A 13,322-nucleotide genomic window follows, 5' to 3' on the forward strand; every position below is an offset into this window, starting at 1 on the left:
TTCTCATATCCATCTCGCCGATGTCTTACGTTTTGAGCCAATCCTGTTGAGTTGTCTTTTTCTAGATATGAGTTCATGTTATCTGCATTTCTATTCCTTGGCTTATTGGCATGAATATTTCACAATGGCTTCTTGCCACTGGTACACCTCCTCCAACAAGATCACACCTTTCTAATCCTTCCAAACAGGTCAAACATATGACCCTATTTGTGTGTGTGTGTGTGGGGGGCATTCTCATTCAAACCACCATGGATGGTTTAATAGTAAGAGTAGTTGCTGCTTTTGCAGAGGCCCCAAGTTCAGTTCTCAACACCCACATGAGGGTTCACAGCTACCTCTTAATTCTAGTTCCAGGGCTCCTGCACCCTCTTCTGGCCACCTGAAGTACCAGGTACACATGTCTCACTTACCTGAAGGCAAACATTAAGTAAAGAGTACTAACGTTTGGTTTATGGCTCAGGCTGTGCAGTGTATTCAAGTGTGTTACATGTATCCTTGAAAAGAATGAATGTTCCGTCGTTGTTGGGGCAGCGTTACCCATGCAGGATAAAGCAGCCAGTTATTTGGTTTGCCAAATCTTTTTTTATTCCCATTGATTGTCTTGTCCGCTTGACTCAGAGACATGGGCCTGTTGTGATAGCAAATTTGTCTTTTTCTTGTAACTCTGTCAACTTTTGCTTCCGAGCTTTTGAGATTATGTTATTTGATGCTTATGAGTGCCGAGCTGTGGCTCTGTGGTAGACCCGAGTCTCACTGAGTTGTGAAGTCTCTGGAATGATGTTTTTCTGCCTCTGAAGCCGCTTACTCTTTGCTGTTTAAATCATTCCGGTGTTGCGCTGTGCTTGGCATACAACCAATCTCACATTACTCCATTTTTGTCTCTTCGCCTCATTATATTTTAGAAATAGTATTTATTTTTCATAACAGGATTTTCTTTCTTTTTTCCCCCTGCCCCCTGCAACTCCTTGAAGTGGAGCAAATAAACACTTTTTTTCCCTAATAAGTGAATAAATAACTAAAAACCTGATGATTTTTTAATTGTCTGGAATACTAATTCACTTATGTATTAGTTCTTTTCATTTGAGACATGACTTTGGTATATAGCCCAAGCAGGATTCTAACTCATAATCCTCCTGCCTCAGCTTCTGAGACTGCAGGCATGTGCCACAGACCCAAGTACAATTCTGGCAACTCCTGGCTTATCTACCTCCGTTCCATCTTGCTGTGTCTTGCTTGGACCCGTTCACTGGCTCTCCTGGGAATTTTAACACGAATAATTCACTTGCCCAAGGATACGGCTTCCCCTGAATGGAACAAGGGTCATGGGATGTTTTAATTCCAAGTATGCGCCTTCCCAATTTGTGTACCATTGTTATCGGGTAAATTGGTCCTTTCTTATGTTTTTAATCCCCCAAATTACACACCATCATTCTAATTCTAGACAATGTTTAGGTTCAACACGGTATTTTTTTTTTTCTCCTGGCTCAAAGTTTCTCATTGCAACTCATGTTTCCTGTGTGGGATAATTTGTTTTTCCTTCCAACTCAGGCTCATCCTTTAGCGTTTTTACATTTTTTTTTTTTGGTCTTTTTCATTCATTTTGCCTTAAGTACATTTTGTTTACTGAGTAACATGCAATTATCAAGAAGGGTAACGTCTGTTTTTCTCTGCTGTGTCTTTTCTCATTGTATTCTCAAAAAAAGATTTTGCCCTGATCTACAGTGGCTAGGGATGACTGCTTTATTTGAGCACCTTAAAAATAATACCCCGCCGTGTTCTGCCTTTCCTTATCGACACTGGGGAGTGAGCTGTTTGGCTAAGTGCCTGCCCCTTCCATAGACACGGTGTCATCTAGTGAATGCTGGGTGAAGGAAGCACCTTCTAGGCTCAGACTGGCTGGGCTTAAATGTCAGTGCTTTGGTTTGCTACCTAATTAGCCAATCTCTGTGCCTCGGTCTCCTGTTGTGTAAGATGTGGTAAAGACAGGGTTGGTTGCCCACCTGGGCGTGGTAGAGGGCATTCAGAGCACAACAGCAGGCCGTTTTAATGGGCTTGCTGGCTATTATTTTTCCTCTTTGATTTTTAAAATTATATTTTTATTTTTTAAAAGAAGTGGGTGTCTATCTGTGCACCTGAGTGCAGCCCATGCATGCAGGTGCCCGTGGAGTCGGGAAAGGGTGTTAGATCCCCTGGAATCTCAGTTACAGGTGGTTTGTGGGTAGCTTAATGTGGGTACCGGCAACTGAACCCTAGTCCTCCGCAAGAGCATCAAGTGCTCCTAACCCCTGAGCCATCTCATCAGCCTCCCTCGACTTTAAAATTGTGAGTCTGCTTGCATGTGTGTGAGTGTGTGTGTATGTGTATGTGTGCGTATATGTGCATGTGTGTGCATGTTTGTGAGTATGTGTGTAAGTGCATGTGTGTGTGAGCATGTGTGTGAGTGTGTGTATGTGTGTGTATGTGTGTGTGAGTATGTGTGTGAGTGTGTGTATGTGCATGTGTGTGTGTGTGTGCATGTGTGCATGTGTGTGTATGTGTGTGAGTTTGTGTGTATGTGCATGTGTGTGTATGTGTGTGAGTATGTGTGTGAGTGTGTGTATGTGCATGTGTGTGTATGTGTGCATGTGTGTGTATGTTTGTGTATGTGTGTGGTACACACATGTGTGTACATTTGGAGGTCAGAAGAGGACACCTACTCTGCCTGGAGCTGGAGTTACCGGCAGTTATTGTGAGTCATTACATGTAGGTGCTGGGACCAGAACTCAGGTCCTCTGAAACAGCTGTTGAGCCGCCTCTCCAGTCCTTTCTTGATTTTTTTTTTTTTTGAATTTTCTTATTCCTGGGGATTGATGTCTGTAGGTGTGAGGTTCCTTTAATTTCCCTGTCTGGACTCCACAGAACTTTTTAAAGCTGTGAATTGCCCTCTTTTATCAGTTGGGGAGAAATCCTTAGCTGTGTACCTTCAAGTGCTGCCTCTACCACATTTTCTTCTCTCTCCTAATTAGCTAGATTAATTAGTCCCGCTCACTCCCAGCATTTGCATCTTCTTGACTTTGCTCCGCAGTCTCTGTGCTGCGACTGTTCTGGATAATTTCTTGAGATCCATGGCCCAGCTCATTAATTGGCTTCAGCTGTGTCTAATATGCTATTAAACCTATACACCGAGGTTTTATTTTTTATTTTAATTATGTTTTTATTTCCAGAAGTTGTGTTTGGTTCCCAACTGAATCTGATTGTTTTTGTCTTTCCCCTTCCATCCCTGTCTCCCTTTAACGATATCATACGTTCATACCTTCCTGTGTTCTGTCTCGAACATCAGAAGGCTGAGCCTTGTGCGGCTGGTGGAAGGACCCCTGAATCCAGAGCCAGCCTACTTCGAGGGACAGGCTGGTCTTAATACCTTTCCCACTTCCCAGCCCTGTGTCCCCTTTTTTCTCTCCTGTCACTTTCTTTGAAAGGCTGAATCATCTCATGGTTTGAAAAAAAAACCAAATGCAGAGTCTCCATGCCAGCACCCAGGGTCTTCCCCACCGGCAGTCAGGACTATTAGGATCTGTAGAGACTTCCAGATATGTTTTATGTGTAGCCAAGCAAATACACATTTAAAAATTCATTCTCCCTGTATCGCAAACGGTAGCATGCTACATATATTGTTCTGCACTCGCTTTTTAATAAAAAAAATATGTTTCTGGTTATGAAAGAAATACGTGCTCATCTTGAATAACATCAATTCCCAAGTGTACACATGTAGAAAATGAAAGTCTCCCCGGAATTCATTCCCTAGAGATAACATCTATTTTGCATCTATAAATATATATTTACATAAATGGGCTTATGCAACAGACAGTGTTTTCTAACCTATTTTTCCCCCTTCCCTCCTAATAACACATCACGACATCATCCCATGAATCCTTCCATAGCCCCACGTAGGGCTGGGGCTGTGGAATCAGGGAGAATTAGGTTCCAATATTAACTGCACAGCTCAGCAGCTTAGCACTCTCTACAGACGACTGAAGCCTCAGGTTCTCCATCTGTGAAGTGGTAGCATAGTGTCCACTTCCTCGTGGTCTGGGACAGCACTGAGTTCATGCAGGTTGTGTGCCCGCCCTCCAGGCCCCAGGAGAAGGTCGTCTTTTAATGACTCCCATCCCTGATTAATGCCCAAATAGTATTTATAGTCTGGATGTGTTATAATGTATTAATAATGCCCTGTTAGTAGAAGCTAGTGTCTTTTTTTTTACAGATGTTAGCCCTGTAAGCACACTGTTGTTGCGAGTTCTTTGGGTTGGGCTGGATTATTGGGTCCTCTGCATTCTAATCTCTGGACCCTCTTTATTTTTTCTCCAAGGAGGCGCGAGTGCCCCGGGGGGTGAAGACTGTATACTATGTAGGTGCTTCTTCTTCATCGTCATCCTTCATCCTGCTTTGCCCTGGAGTGTGGGTGGGCCATTGCCAGCCCCCCTCAGCAAAGGCTCTCTGAGCCCTCTCTCCTGCCCTCTCCCCTTACCTCAGTGACGCTAAAGCTTAGACTTCCGGTTTCTTTCAGACCTTGCACCCAACACCACCACCCCTCCACACACAAACTCACGCCCAACATAATTCCTGTAATTTGCTATATATTGAAAAAGAATTAAAATGTATCTTTGAAAAAAAGAGAGAAGAGTCCAGAGGAAGTAAGGAGAGGAAAGAATTGAAAACCTTTATCTACCAATCATGAAAAGGCACACAGCTTCTGGGCTCCAAAGGAACAGAGGTTCCCAGCAGTAGTGAAAGGGAGAGAGATGCTAGCAGCGCTCAAACTGCTCATCACCTTTAAATAGCCACAGAGAGCTTTCTCTCAGAGGCAGTGCATGGGTGATAAGAGCTTTAGCTTCACAGAGAGCCCCTGGAAGAGACACGAGACATGTTTGAGCAGGAGGGGGGTGGAGTGAGGACAGGTGTGTTCTTCCTGATGACGGTGACAGGGGTCCTAGTGTATATATAGCCTGCTGATGGCAAATGGGCCAGGGAGTTAGAGGGGAAGCAAGAGGGTCAGCACAAAGACAGGTGGCTTCATTCCTGGGACAGAGGCTAGCCAGGCAGCAGACACTTAGTGAACCCTACTATGTGCCAGGCCTTTGTGGATACTAGGGGGTATAGTCCTGACCCTGTATTTATTGAAGTCACTGGCCGGTGGAAGCCAGAGATGGTAAACAGTTGAAGCCAAGGCAGGGAGGATTTCAGGCAGAGCCTTGCCATACTCTCTCTCAGCAGGTCTACACTGGGTCAGGAATCAGGCTTGTGGGAGCCGCCAGCAGCAGTCAGCCAGGACAAATTGAACCTCTGGAGGAGTTGGACACCAACTCAGCCAGAAGGAAGAGAAGGCCCACAACTGCTCACCCTACCCCTTGTCAGGTACAAAGCTGGCTTCCTTGCCTAGGGGGCTAGTGATTGATCTTGTCTCCATGGGGACGTTCCGCCTGATGTCACTGAGGCCCAGGATGGGATGACTTGGCCAGGGTCACAAAGAGACAGGTGATCCCCATTTGGATGCTGGCCTGGGTTCTTGGATGCTCTTTCTACTAGGTTTGGGAGTTTAGGGGAGTTGGGGAATGGTCTTCCTCTATTGTGTTTGGAAAGGCTCTATCTACGGTGAACTCAGCTGACCCTGCTACATCAGGGTTTCCAGCCATTCATTGGAATGGGACTGTGGGGTATTCTTATATCCTTCCTTTGCTCTAAAGCATCTTAAGGGACCTCTCCATATGGCCGAGTGGCCATAGATGAATGGACACCGCCTCACACACACACACACACACACACACACACACACACACACACACACACACACACACACAAGGCAGCTTTGGCTGGACTGGGCTTCTCCACTATACTCATCTCTCTCGGCAGAGTGATCCTTCAGAAACTGAGAATGCGGAACCTCATCAGCAGAGGGCAGAGGACCCAGGTGACGAGAGCCAGGGGGTGGAGTCTCACCCTGCTCCACACTTCTGGGACCAGCTCAGAGTTCTTCTCCAAAAGAATGGGGCTCCTAGGGCCATGAGGGGGAATTGAAGCCCCTCCCCCTTTTCCTTGTTGTCCCCTGGGATTGCATGACACATTGTCCCTACCCCAGGCGAGCAGGGAATGACACCTTTGGATGCTGGAGTGCGATCTACTGTGGTCCGTGCCATGCAGGAGGTGCTGTGGACTCGGTAAGGCTATCCTGTGTAGCTTCAGGCTAGGCCACATTTGGGGGCAGGGATGGTGCACAGAGAGAGAGAGACAGAGACAGAGATGGTATGTACGAGTGTCTAAATCTATTTGATATTGGGGTAGTTACCGACCCACACAGCCAGTGGCGAGCCGAAATGTGAACCTGGGTGTCTGTGATGCGAGGCTTCAGTTGCAGAGTCTGGGCTGACAGGATCTCAGAGTTCTGAGGGTTCTCACTGACAAGAGGGTGAGACCAAGCTCAGGGAAGGCGGAGTCAGCAGTAGATCAGGATCGTGACTGCCCTTCCCTTGGTTGATCTTTTATTATACCAACCTCAGCTTGGTTTTCTTCTCCGGTTGACTCCTTAACCTCCAAGCCCAGGCTTGACCCTCCACACAGACGCAGCTGTCTAGCAGGACCGAGCAGCCTGACTCTGACCCTTGCTTTGCCACAGGTCTGTTGGGTAGCCTTAGGGTGTGTACTGGCTAGGTTTGTGTGTCAACTTGACACAGCTGGAGTTATCACAGAGAAAGGAGCTTCAGTTGGGGAAATGCCTCCATGAGATCCAACTGTAAGGCATTTCTCAATTAGTGATCAAGGGGGAAAGGCCCCTTGTGGGTGGGACCATCTCTGGGCTGGCAGTCTTGGGTTCTATAAGAGAGCAGGCTGAGTAAGCCAGGGGAGGCAAGCCCGTAAAGAACGTCCCTCCATGGCCCCTGCATCAGCTCCTGCTTCCTGACCTGCCTGAGTTCCAGTCCTGACTTCCTTGGTGATGAACAGCAGTATAGAAGTGTAAGCCGAATAAACCCTTTCTTCCCCAACTTGCTTCTTGGTCATGATGTTTTGTGCAGGAATAGAAACCCTGACTAAGACAGGGTGAGACCTGAACTCTGAGCTCTCCCTAGGTAAATGGAAGACATAACATATCTTCTGCACAGAGCAAGGGCAGGAGTCAACAGGTCCATGGGAGAGCACCCATCCAAGAAAGGAGATGGCCCGGCCCCTGTCTCCCACCCTTACGCCTCCCTCTCAGAATAAGTGAGGGAAGAGCTTTCCTGCTCAGCCTTGCCTGTCCTCACAGTGCCCAGGAGCTTCCCGACCTGGCGTTGAGGGAAGATGAGGTAGAGGCCATCGCAGAGGGCATTGAGGAGGCCCTCTTCCACCTGACGCAAGACACCAACCTCCGCTACAAGAACAAGTACCGCAGCCTGCTCTTCAACCTGCGAGATCCCCGAAATGTTGTGAGCTGGGGGGGGGGTTGGGGGGCACTAGGAACAGACTGAAGGTTGGAATGGGTGCTGTCAGGGAGGGACGGTGCATTCTCTTCCCCCGCACAGGACCTGTTTCTCAAAGTGGCTCACTGTGACGTCACCCCTAACAACCTGGTACAGATGAGCTCAATCCAGCTGGCCCCCAAGGAGCTGTCCCGCTGGCGGGACCAGGAGGAGAGAAAGGTGAGAACTTTGTAGACAGACCACAAGAAGGGGGAGGGCAGTGGAAGACAGGAACGGAGGAAGCAGGACAGATGGACAGTCAGGACTGAGAAGGAACTGGAGGAAACAGAGATCAAGCTAGGGAGTCTTCCATGTGAAAGGTAGGAAGAGAGTCCACGCTCCGTTTCTCTGTGGAGCTGGGCTGTGTGGGCGGTGGGTGGGAGGCTTCTGTGAGGCAGTCCCCCAATGCTCTTCTTTTTAGCCCAACCGCAGGTTTGGAAAAGGGGCCTCACAACTCCACCTCCCTCAGTCGCTGTGCTCTGCCCGTGGGTCTTGACCTGCATGGAACTCTTGGGAGTAGGGAAGTCATAGCATTGCACTGGCTGTTGGTGGGTGGAGGCGGTGGTCCAGAGCTGAGGGGCTGAGGTGTAGAGGATGCTAAGGTGCTGTTCTGGGAGAGCTAATAACCAGGTCCAGCCAGTGTATCCATCCATCCATTCAGCTAAGTTTCTGTCCAGGCACTGCAGGTAGTTTAGGGGTTCCCTCTGTGCAACAGCCATTAAGAATTCCAGGGTGGGGTGGGGTGGTGGAGAGATGGCTCAGTGTTTAAAGCACTGGCTGCTCTTCCAGAGGTCCTGAATTCAATTCCCAGCAACCACCTGGTGGCTCACAACCATCTGTAGTGTGGGATCTGATGCCCTCTTCTAGCACACAGGTATACATGCAGATAGAACACTCATACATAATATAAATACATCTTTAAAAAAAAAAAGGAACTCCAGGGTGCCCCCCCCCAATGTATGTAACAAATGTGCAGGTTGGTCTTCATGTGGGTCCCCCCAACAGCTGGAGCAGGGGCTGTCTCTAAAGCTGTTGCCTGCCGGTGGCTCCTGTTCCCCTAACTGGCTGCCTTGTCTGGCCTCAGTGGGAAAGGATGAGCCTAGCCCGCAGGGATTGGAGGGTACCAGGGTGGGGGGAGGGGGTTCACCCTCTCAGAAGAGACAAGGAGGGGAGGATGGGGGTAGGGACTGTGTGAGGGGGGACCAGAAGAAGGGAGGTTAGTGATCAGGATGTAAAATAAATAAATAAATGAATATATGGGGGGCGGGAAGGAATTTCAGGGTAGGAACTGGGAGGGAAGCTCAGCTTGTACGGCCAGCTTGTATGGCCAGCTTGTATGGCCGGCTTGTATGACCAGCTTGTATGGCCGGCTTGTATGGCCGGCTTGTATGGCCGGCTTGTATGGCCGGCTTGTATGGCCGGCTTGTATGGCCGGCTTGTATGGCCGGCTTGTATGACCGGCTTGTATGGCTGGCTTGTATGGCCAGCTTGTATGACCAGCTTGTATGACCAGCTTGTATGGCCAGCTTGTATGGCTAGCTTGTATGGCTAGCTTGCCACATAAGTGTGAGTTTGAGCTCCAGAATTCAAGTAAAAAGCCCACATGGCAGCATGTGTGGGTGTTGGCTGGGGAGGTGGAGACAGGCAAGCCTAGTCTAATGAAAGTCCTTACCTTAAAAAGTAAGGTGGGTGACTCCTGAGGAAGGCCATGGAAGACCGACCTCTGGCTTCCACACACATTTGTACATATGAGTACATGCATCTAGCCATCCACTAAGGTGCATGCCCACATTTGTGCATATGTACACAATCGAGAATTTCAGGGTAATACACACAGGACGTGACAAAGTGTGAGCCTCTTTGAGAACAGAGCTATGTATCGTCACCATGGAGTCCCCCTGCCTGGTGTGGGGTCCAGGACCCCTATCTTTCTGCACCATTAGCAAAGGAGAAGGGCTAGAGAGATGGCACAGTGGTTAAGAGCACTGCTTGCTCTCCCGAAGGACCCGGGTTCAAGTCCTGGAACCACACGGCAGCTCACAACTGTCTGTAACTCCAGTTCCAAGAGATACGACACCCTCACACAGACATGCATGGGGGCCCAACACCAATCTAAATAAAAGAAAAGAATTTGTTTTAAACAAACAAACAAACAAACAAACAAACAAACAAACAGGAAAGGAGAGACAAGCTTCCAGGTCAGATGTCTTTGCTCAAAAAAGAGAGTGACAGCTAGCCAGTCATTCCTAGGAACCTCACTCTAGGCTGGGCCCGCCTCATGCATTGCTTAATACCTTGCTTAATCCTCAGAGAACAGATAAACTGAGGTTTAGGCCAACTAAGTGGTGGTCCAAAGTCAATCTAATCCTTAAATCTTTATTAATGGCCCATCTGGGACTCCCTGGGACTCAGCCTGCACACTTGTTCCGACATCACAGCCTCCCTGAGGACGGGTGGGTGGGGCAGCCAGAAGCAGGGTTGACTTGGGCTTGGGTGAAGGCCAACTACAGTGACATTTCTTAGAGGAGGCAGGACTTCAGTGGGACCCGGAAGGGTAGGGCTGAGGGGGGGCTGGCTTTCTGAGTGAACAGAGAGAGGCTTGAAAATGAGGGGAACCCCCCAAGGGAGGGGCCTTGAAGGAGAGAAGGGAGGGACTGGGTCCTCCATGGCCAGAGGCGCCTGGCTGAGTTTGGCTGGGTTGCTGCAGGGCCTGGACATCATTGAGCAACAACAGAAGGAACTGTACAGACTTCCGGCCTCCAAACTGACTCACAAGGGCGAGGTAGAGATCCCACGGGACTTGGACCAGATGCTGACTCTGGAAGACCTGATGGTAAGGGGTGACCTGAGTTAGGCACAGGTACTCCTTACCCTGCTGACTATGGGGCCCTGAGCAAGGCCATTGCCTACTCTGTGGGCCCCATGTTTAAGACAGTAGGTCTGGCACTGGTCGCCCTTCTTTTAGCCTAACTCCAGAACACTTACACAGGTGGCACTAAAGGCTTATCATTGCAGTCACCCAAGCCCCAGCCACTCTGGCTTCAGGCAAAGGATTTTCCTAGATGCAAGAGACAGAGACCTGTTTTATCAGTGCGTTTATTTGCTTGGAGTTGCCACAGGCAGGGACACCCGGCCCTCCTCCGAGCTTGCCCTTGCACTGGAGAAGGCCCAAGATTTAGGCCTCTAACTGATGGGACAGCTGTATCCCTTGGTGGAGCACCATCCTCTAGCGGAGCACCTCCATCTTGCCCAGAGCCTGGCTTATGTGTCTCAACTTGGTTAACCAGCACCTCAGTGACCTGTGGTCAGCAAGACCTTCCCCTTGTCCCCACATCCATTACCCTCAGAAGGCCGCTTTGGCTTGGTTGAGGTCTCTATGGGTCAGCTGTCACCTGGTTCTGATTAGGAGATGGGTGGAGGGCTGGCAAGTCCCTTAGTTCTTGTTCATTTGCTCAGTACAGATTTGTTGAGCCTTTCCTGGGTGCCAGGCCCTGGGGGAAATGACAAGGGGTTTGACAAAATAATACTTGGGGGTTTGCCACCTCCCACCCCAAGTGTTCAAGCCAAGAAGAATCACTGTCTGTGTAGAGAGGAGCCCTCAGGGGGTGCAGCTGCTCCTCAGCCCGAGCCAAGCACGTCCCCTCAAGAGGCTGGAATGTCAGCATTAGAGAGGTGTCAGGAGAAGGGAAGAGAGGAGATGGCAGAGGAGAAGGGGAAGGTGACAGAGAAGAGCAATCTTCACTCTTACTGAGTACCTGCCACGTGGCCCTTTCACAAACAGCACCTCATTTGAACATGGCGATTACTGACAGTTGGTGTTCGTGCTGAAACCCCAAACCATTGCCGCAGCTCAGTTTCATGGGCTGGAGTGGAGCAGGCGTGTGCACCTGGCAGCCTTTTGAGATCTTTGCAAACCTTCTGAACAAAAGGGATTTCTATTGTGAGGGCGAAGGTGGTTAGGATATTTACACTCCTGGGCTCTGTCATCTGCTTCTGAGGACTTGACCCAAGGAAAAGATGCAAAAGTTAGGAAAACACTTTGTGCACAAAGATGCCTTTGGGGCGTCTTGCTAATGACAACTGGAGGTGACCTGAATGTCTAGCAACAGTCTTACTGTTGTCTAGCAACTGCTACACAGTTGGCCCACGGGGGAGGGGGTCTAGAGAAGGGGGCAGACGTGTCTACTGCAATGAGTGGGATACAGTGAGGATGCAAAGAGTATGCGACCCCAGCATACATAAGAGCATCCCCAGACCCTCTGCATAGGAAAACTATGAAAGAATACCCAGTGTACCAACCATTGTCTGAACAAATGGTGGGTTTTATTTACAATTATTAAATAAATAATTTCCCAACATTTCTTTAACATTTTTCAGTTTTTGGAATATAAAAACATATTTAGAAAAAAAATAAAGCACATTTTTGAGACTCTCTACATATAGAGGGCTCCTGATCTTCATGGCCACCTTGCCATCTGTCCCCTTCTACCCCTGTGCTTTCCAGGAACCCATAGTGCCCAGAGAGTGCAGCCTACAGCCCCTGTCGACCCCCCTGGAGGACACAACCAATTGGCACCAGCACCACCAATGTGACTCTAACTGTCAAATCTGCACGGGTGGGGAGGAAGGCAGGAAGGCTGATGATGGTAGCCAGCCAGAGCTACAAGTGGACATCAGCTACAACGTGGGTGGGTAGCTGGGTTTGTAAGCAGCAGAATGGGAGATCCTATGCCCTCAGGTCACCTTGGAATGAAGCTGGCTCAAGGCTTGCTTCAGGTCAGGCTGTGAGCTGGCTTCTCCTTCCGCATACACAGTTCAGTTCTTGCCTCTGCTCTTTGCAGATCGGAAATCCTCAACTAAACTGCCAGCCTTCTCCGGGGTCATCATGAACAGGGAGGAAAACGCCATCCAGAAAGCCCCAGGTCCAGCTCCTGCGTCCTCTCCAGAGGTGCTCAAAGTTGGGGAGACACCCCCTAAGGAGCCACAGGACAGGTATGACTGGTAGCCGATAGGTGAGCAACCCAGCATCCTGGGTGAGGGAGGCCATCAGCTGGACTAACAGCATCCACACACTGCAGGAGCGTCCTTCCTTTATGACCGTGTCTTCCCTTGCCTGTGAGCCTCTGTTGTTGTATCTGAGGTGGAACTCACACACCTTCCTGGTTCTCTCCTGCTCAAGGCTCGTGCTTGAATCAGTGTTCGGGTCTAGGCAATGAGAACGCAGTACTGGCTCTGCAAACAGAAGGGACCCTGGGGACATCCCAATGAATGACTTTGCTTGGCCCTGCCCTGTCCCTTCTTCTAGGCTCCAGATGCCTGCTGGGCTCAAAAATGCCCCACCCAGCCCTCCACCCTGGGAGGGCTCACTGGACATGTTCTCCATCAAGCACTTCCGGGCCAAGGCCCAGCTGATCTCGGGACACAGCTGTCAGCTTGTCCAGGTACTTACAGCCCTCATACCCTTCTCAGCCCAGTTGGTAATTCTTCCAGTGAGCCTTATGCTAACGAAGCAGGAGGGCTGACAATACCCTAGCCTGATTCTGACACACACTCAGGCTAATAACTCTACCCCAAGACATAAGGGAAGAGTCTCAGCGAAGCTTCCTAGAGCCCCTCAGTTCACAGGAGGGTTTTAGGGGTGACTGATAACTGTTAGTGAGCTAAGGAGTAAGTGAGACCCATGGGACTTGGGGCAGGACAGGCTGTAGGCCTCCAGGGGGTAGTTAGAGCTCTCTGGGGGAGTCCCTGAGGGTTCAGATACACTGTCCTCCTCTGACTTTGGCCTGAGGTAATGGGAAATGATTCTGCCTAAGAGAGGGAGAGAAGCTGGGTGCTGACCAACCACCTGCCCCC

The 13,322-nt window shown here is 49.5% G+C and overlaps 1 protein-coding gene across 1 annotated transcript in view; it reads left to right on the forward strand.

Annotated features, from left to right (window-relative positions):
* Window positions 1-13,322, forward strand: part of Spocd1 (SPOC domain containing 1) — a 28,349-nt gene that overhangs the window by 12,792 nt on the left and 2,235 nt on the right. Inside the window, exons 3-12 of the mRNA XM_017320505.1 lie at window positions 4,349-4,387; window positions 5,254-5,394; window positions 5,890-5,947; window positions 6,116-6,194; window positions 7,277-7,436; window positions 7,533-7,649; window positions 10,177-10,302; window positions 11,974-12,157; window positions 12,311-12,461; window positions 12,775-12,910. Coding sequence (XP_017175994.1) covers window positions 4,349-4,387; window positions 5,254-5,394; window positions 5,890-5,947; window positions 6,116-6,194; window positions 7,277-7,436; window positions 7,533-7,649; window positions 10,177-10,302; window positions 11,974-12,157; window positions 12,311-12,461; window positions 12,775-12,910 — 1,191 coding nt within the window. The remainder of the gene's footprint in view (window positions 1-4,348; window positions 4,388-5,253; window positions 5,395-5,889; window positions 5,948-6,115; window positions 6,195-7,276; window positions 7,437-7,532; window positions 7,650-10,176; window positions 10,303-11,973; window positions 12,158-12,310; window positions 12,462-12,774; window positions 12,911-13,322) is intronic.

Source organism: Mus musculus, chromosome 4 (assembly GCF_000001635.26).
Source record: "Mus musculus strain C57BL/6J chromosome 4, GRCm38.p6 C57BL/6J".
Taxonomy (NCBI): Eukaryota; Metazoa; Chordata; class Mammalia; order Rodentia; family Muridae; genus Mus; species Mus musculus.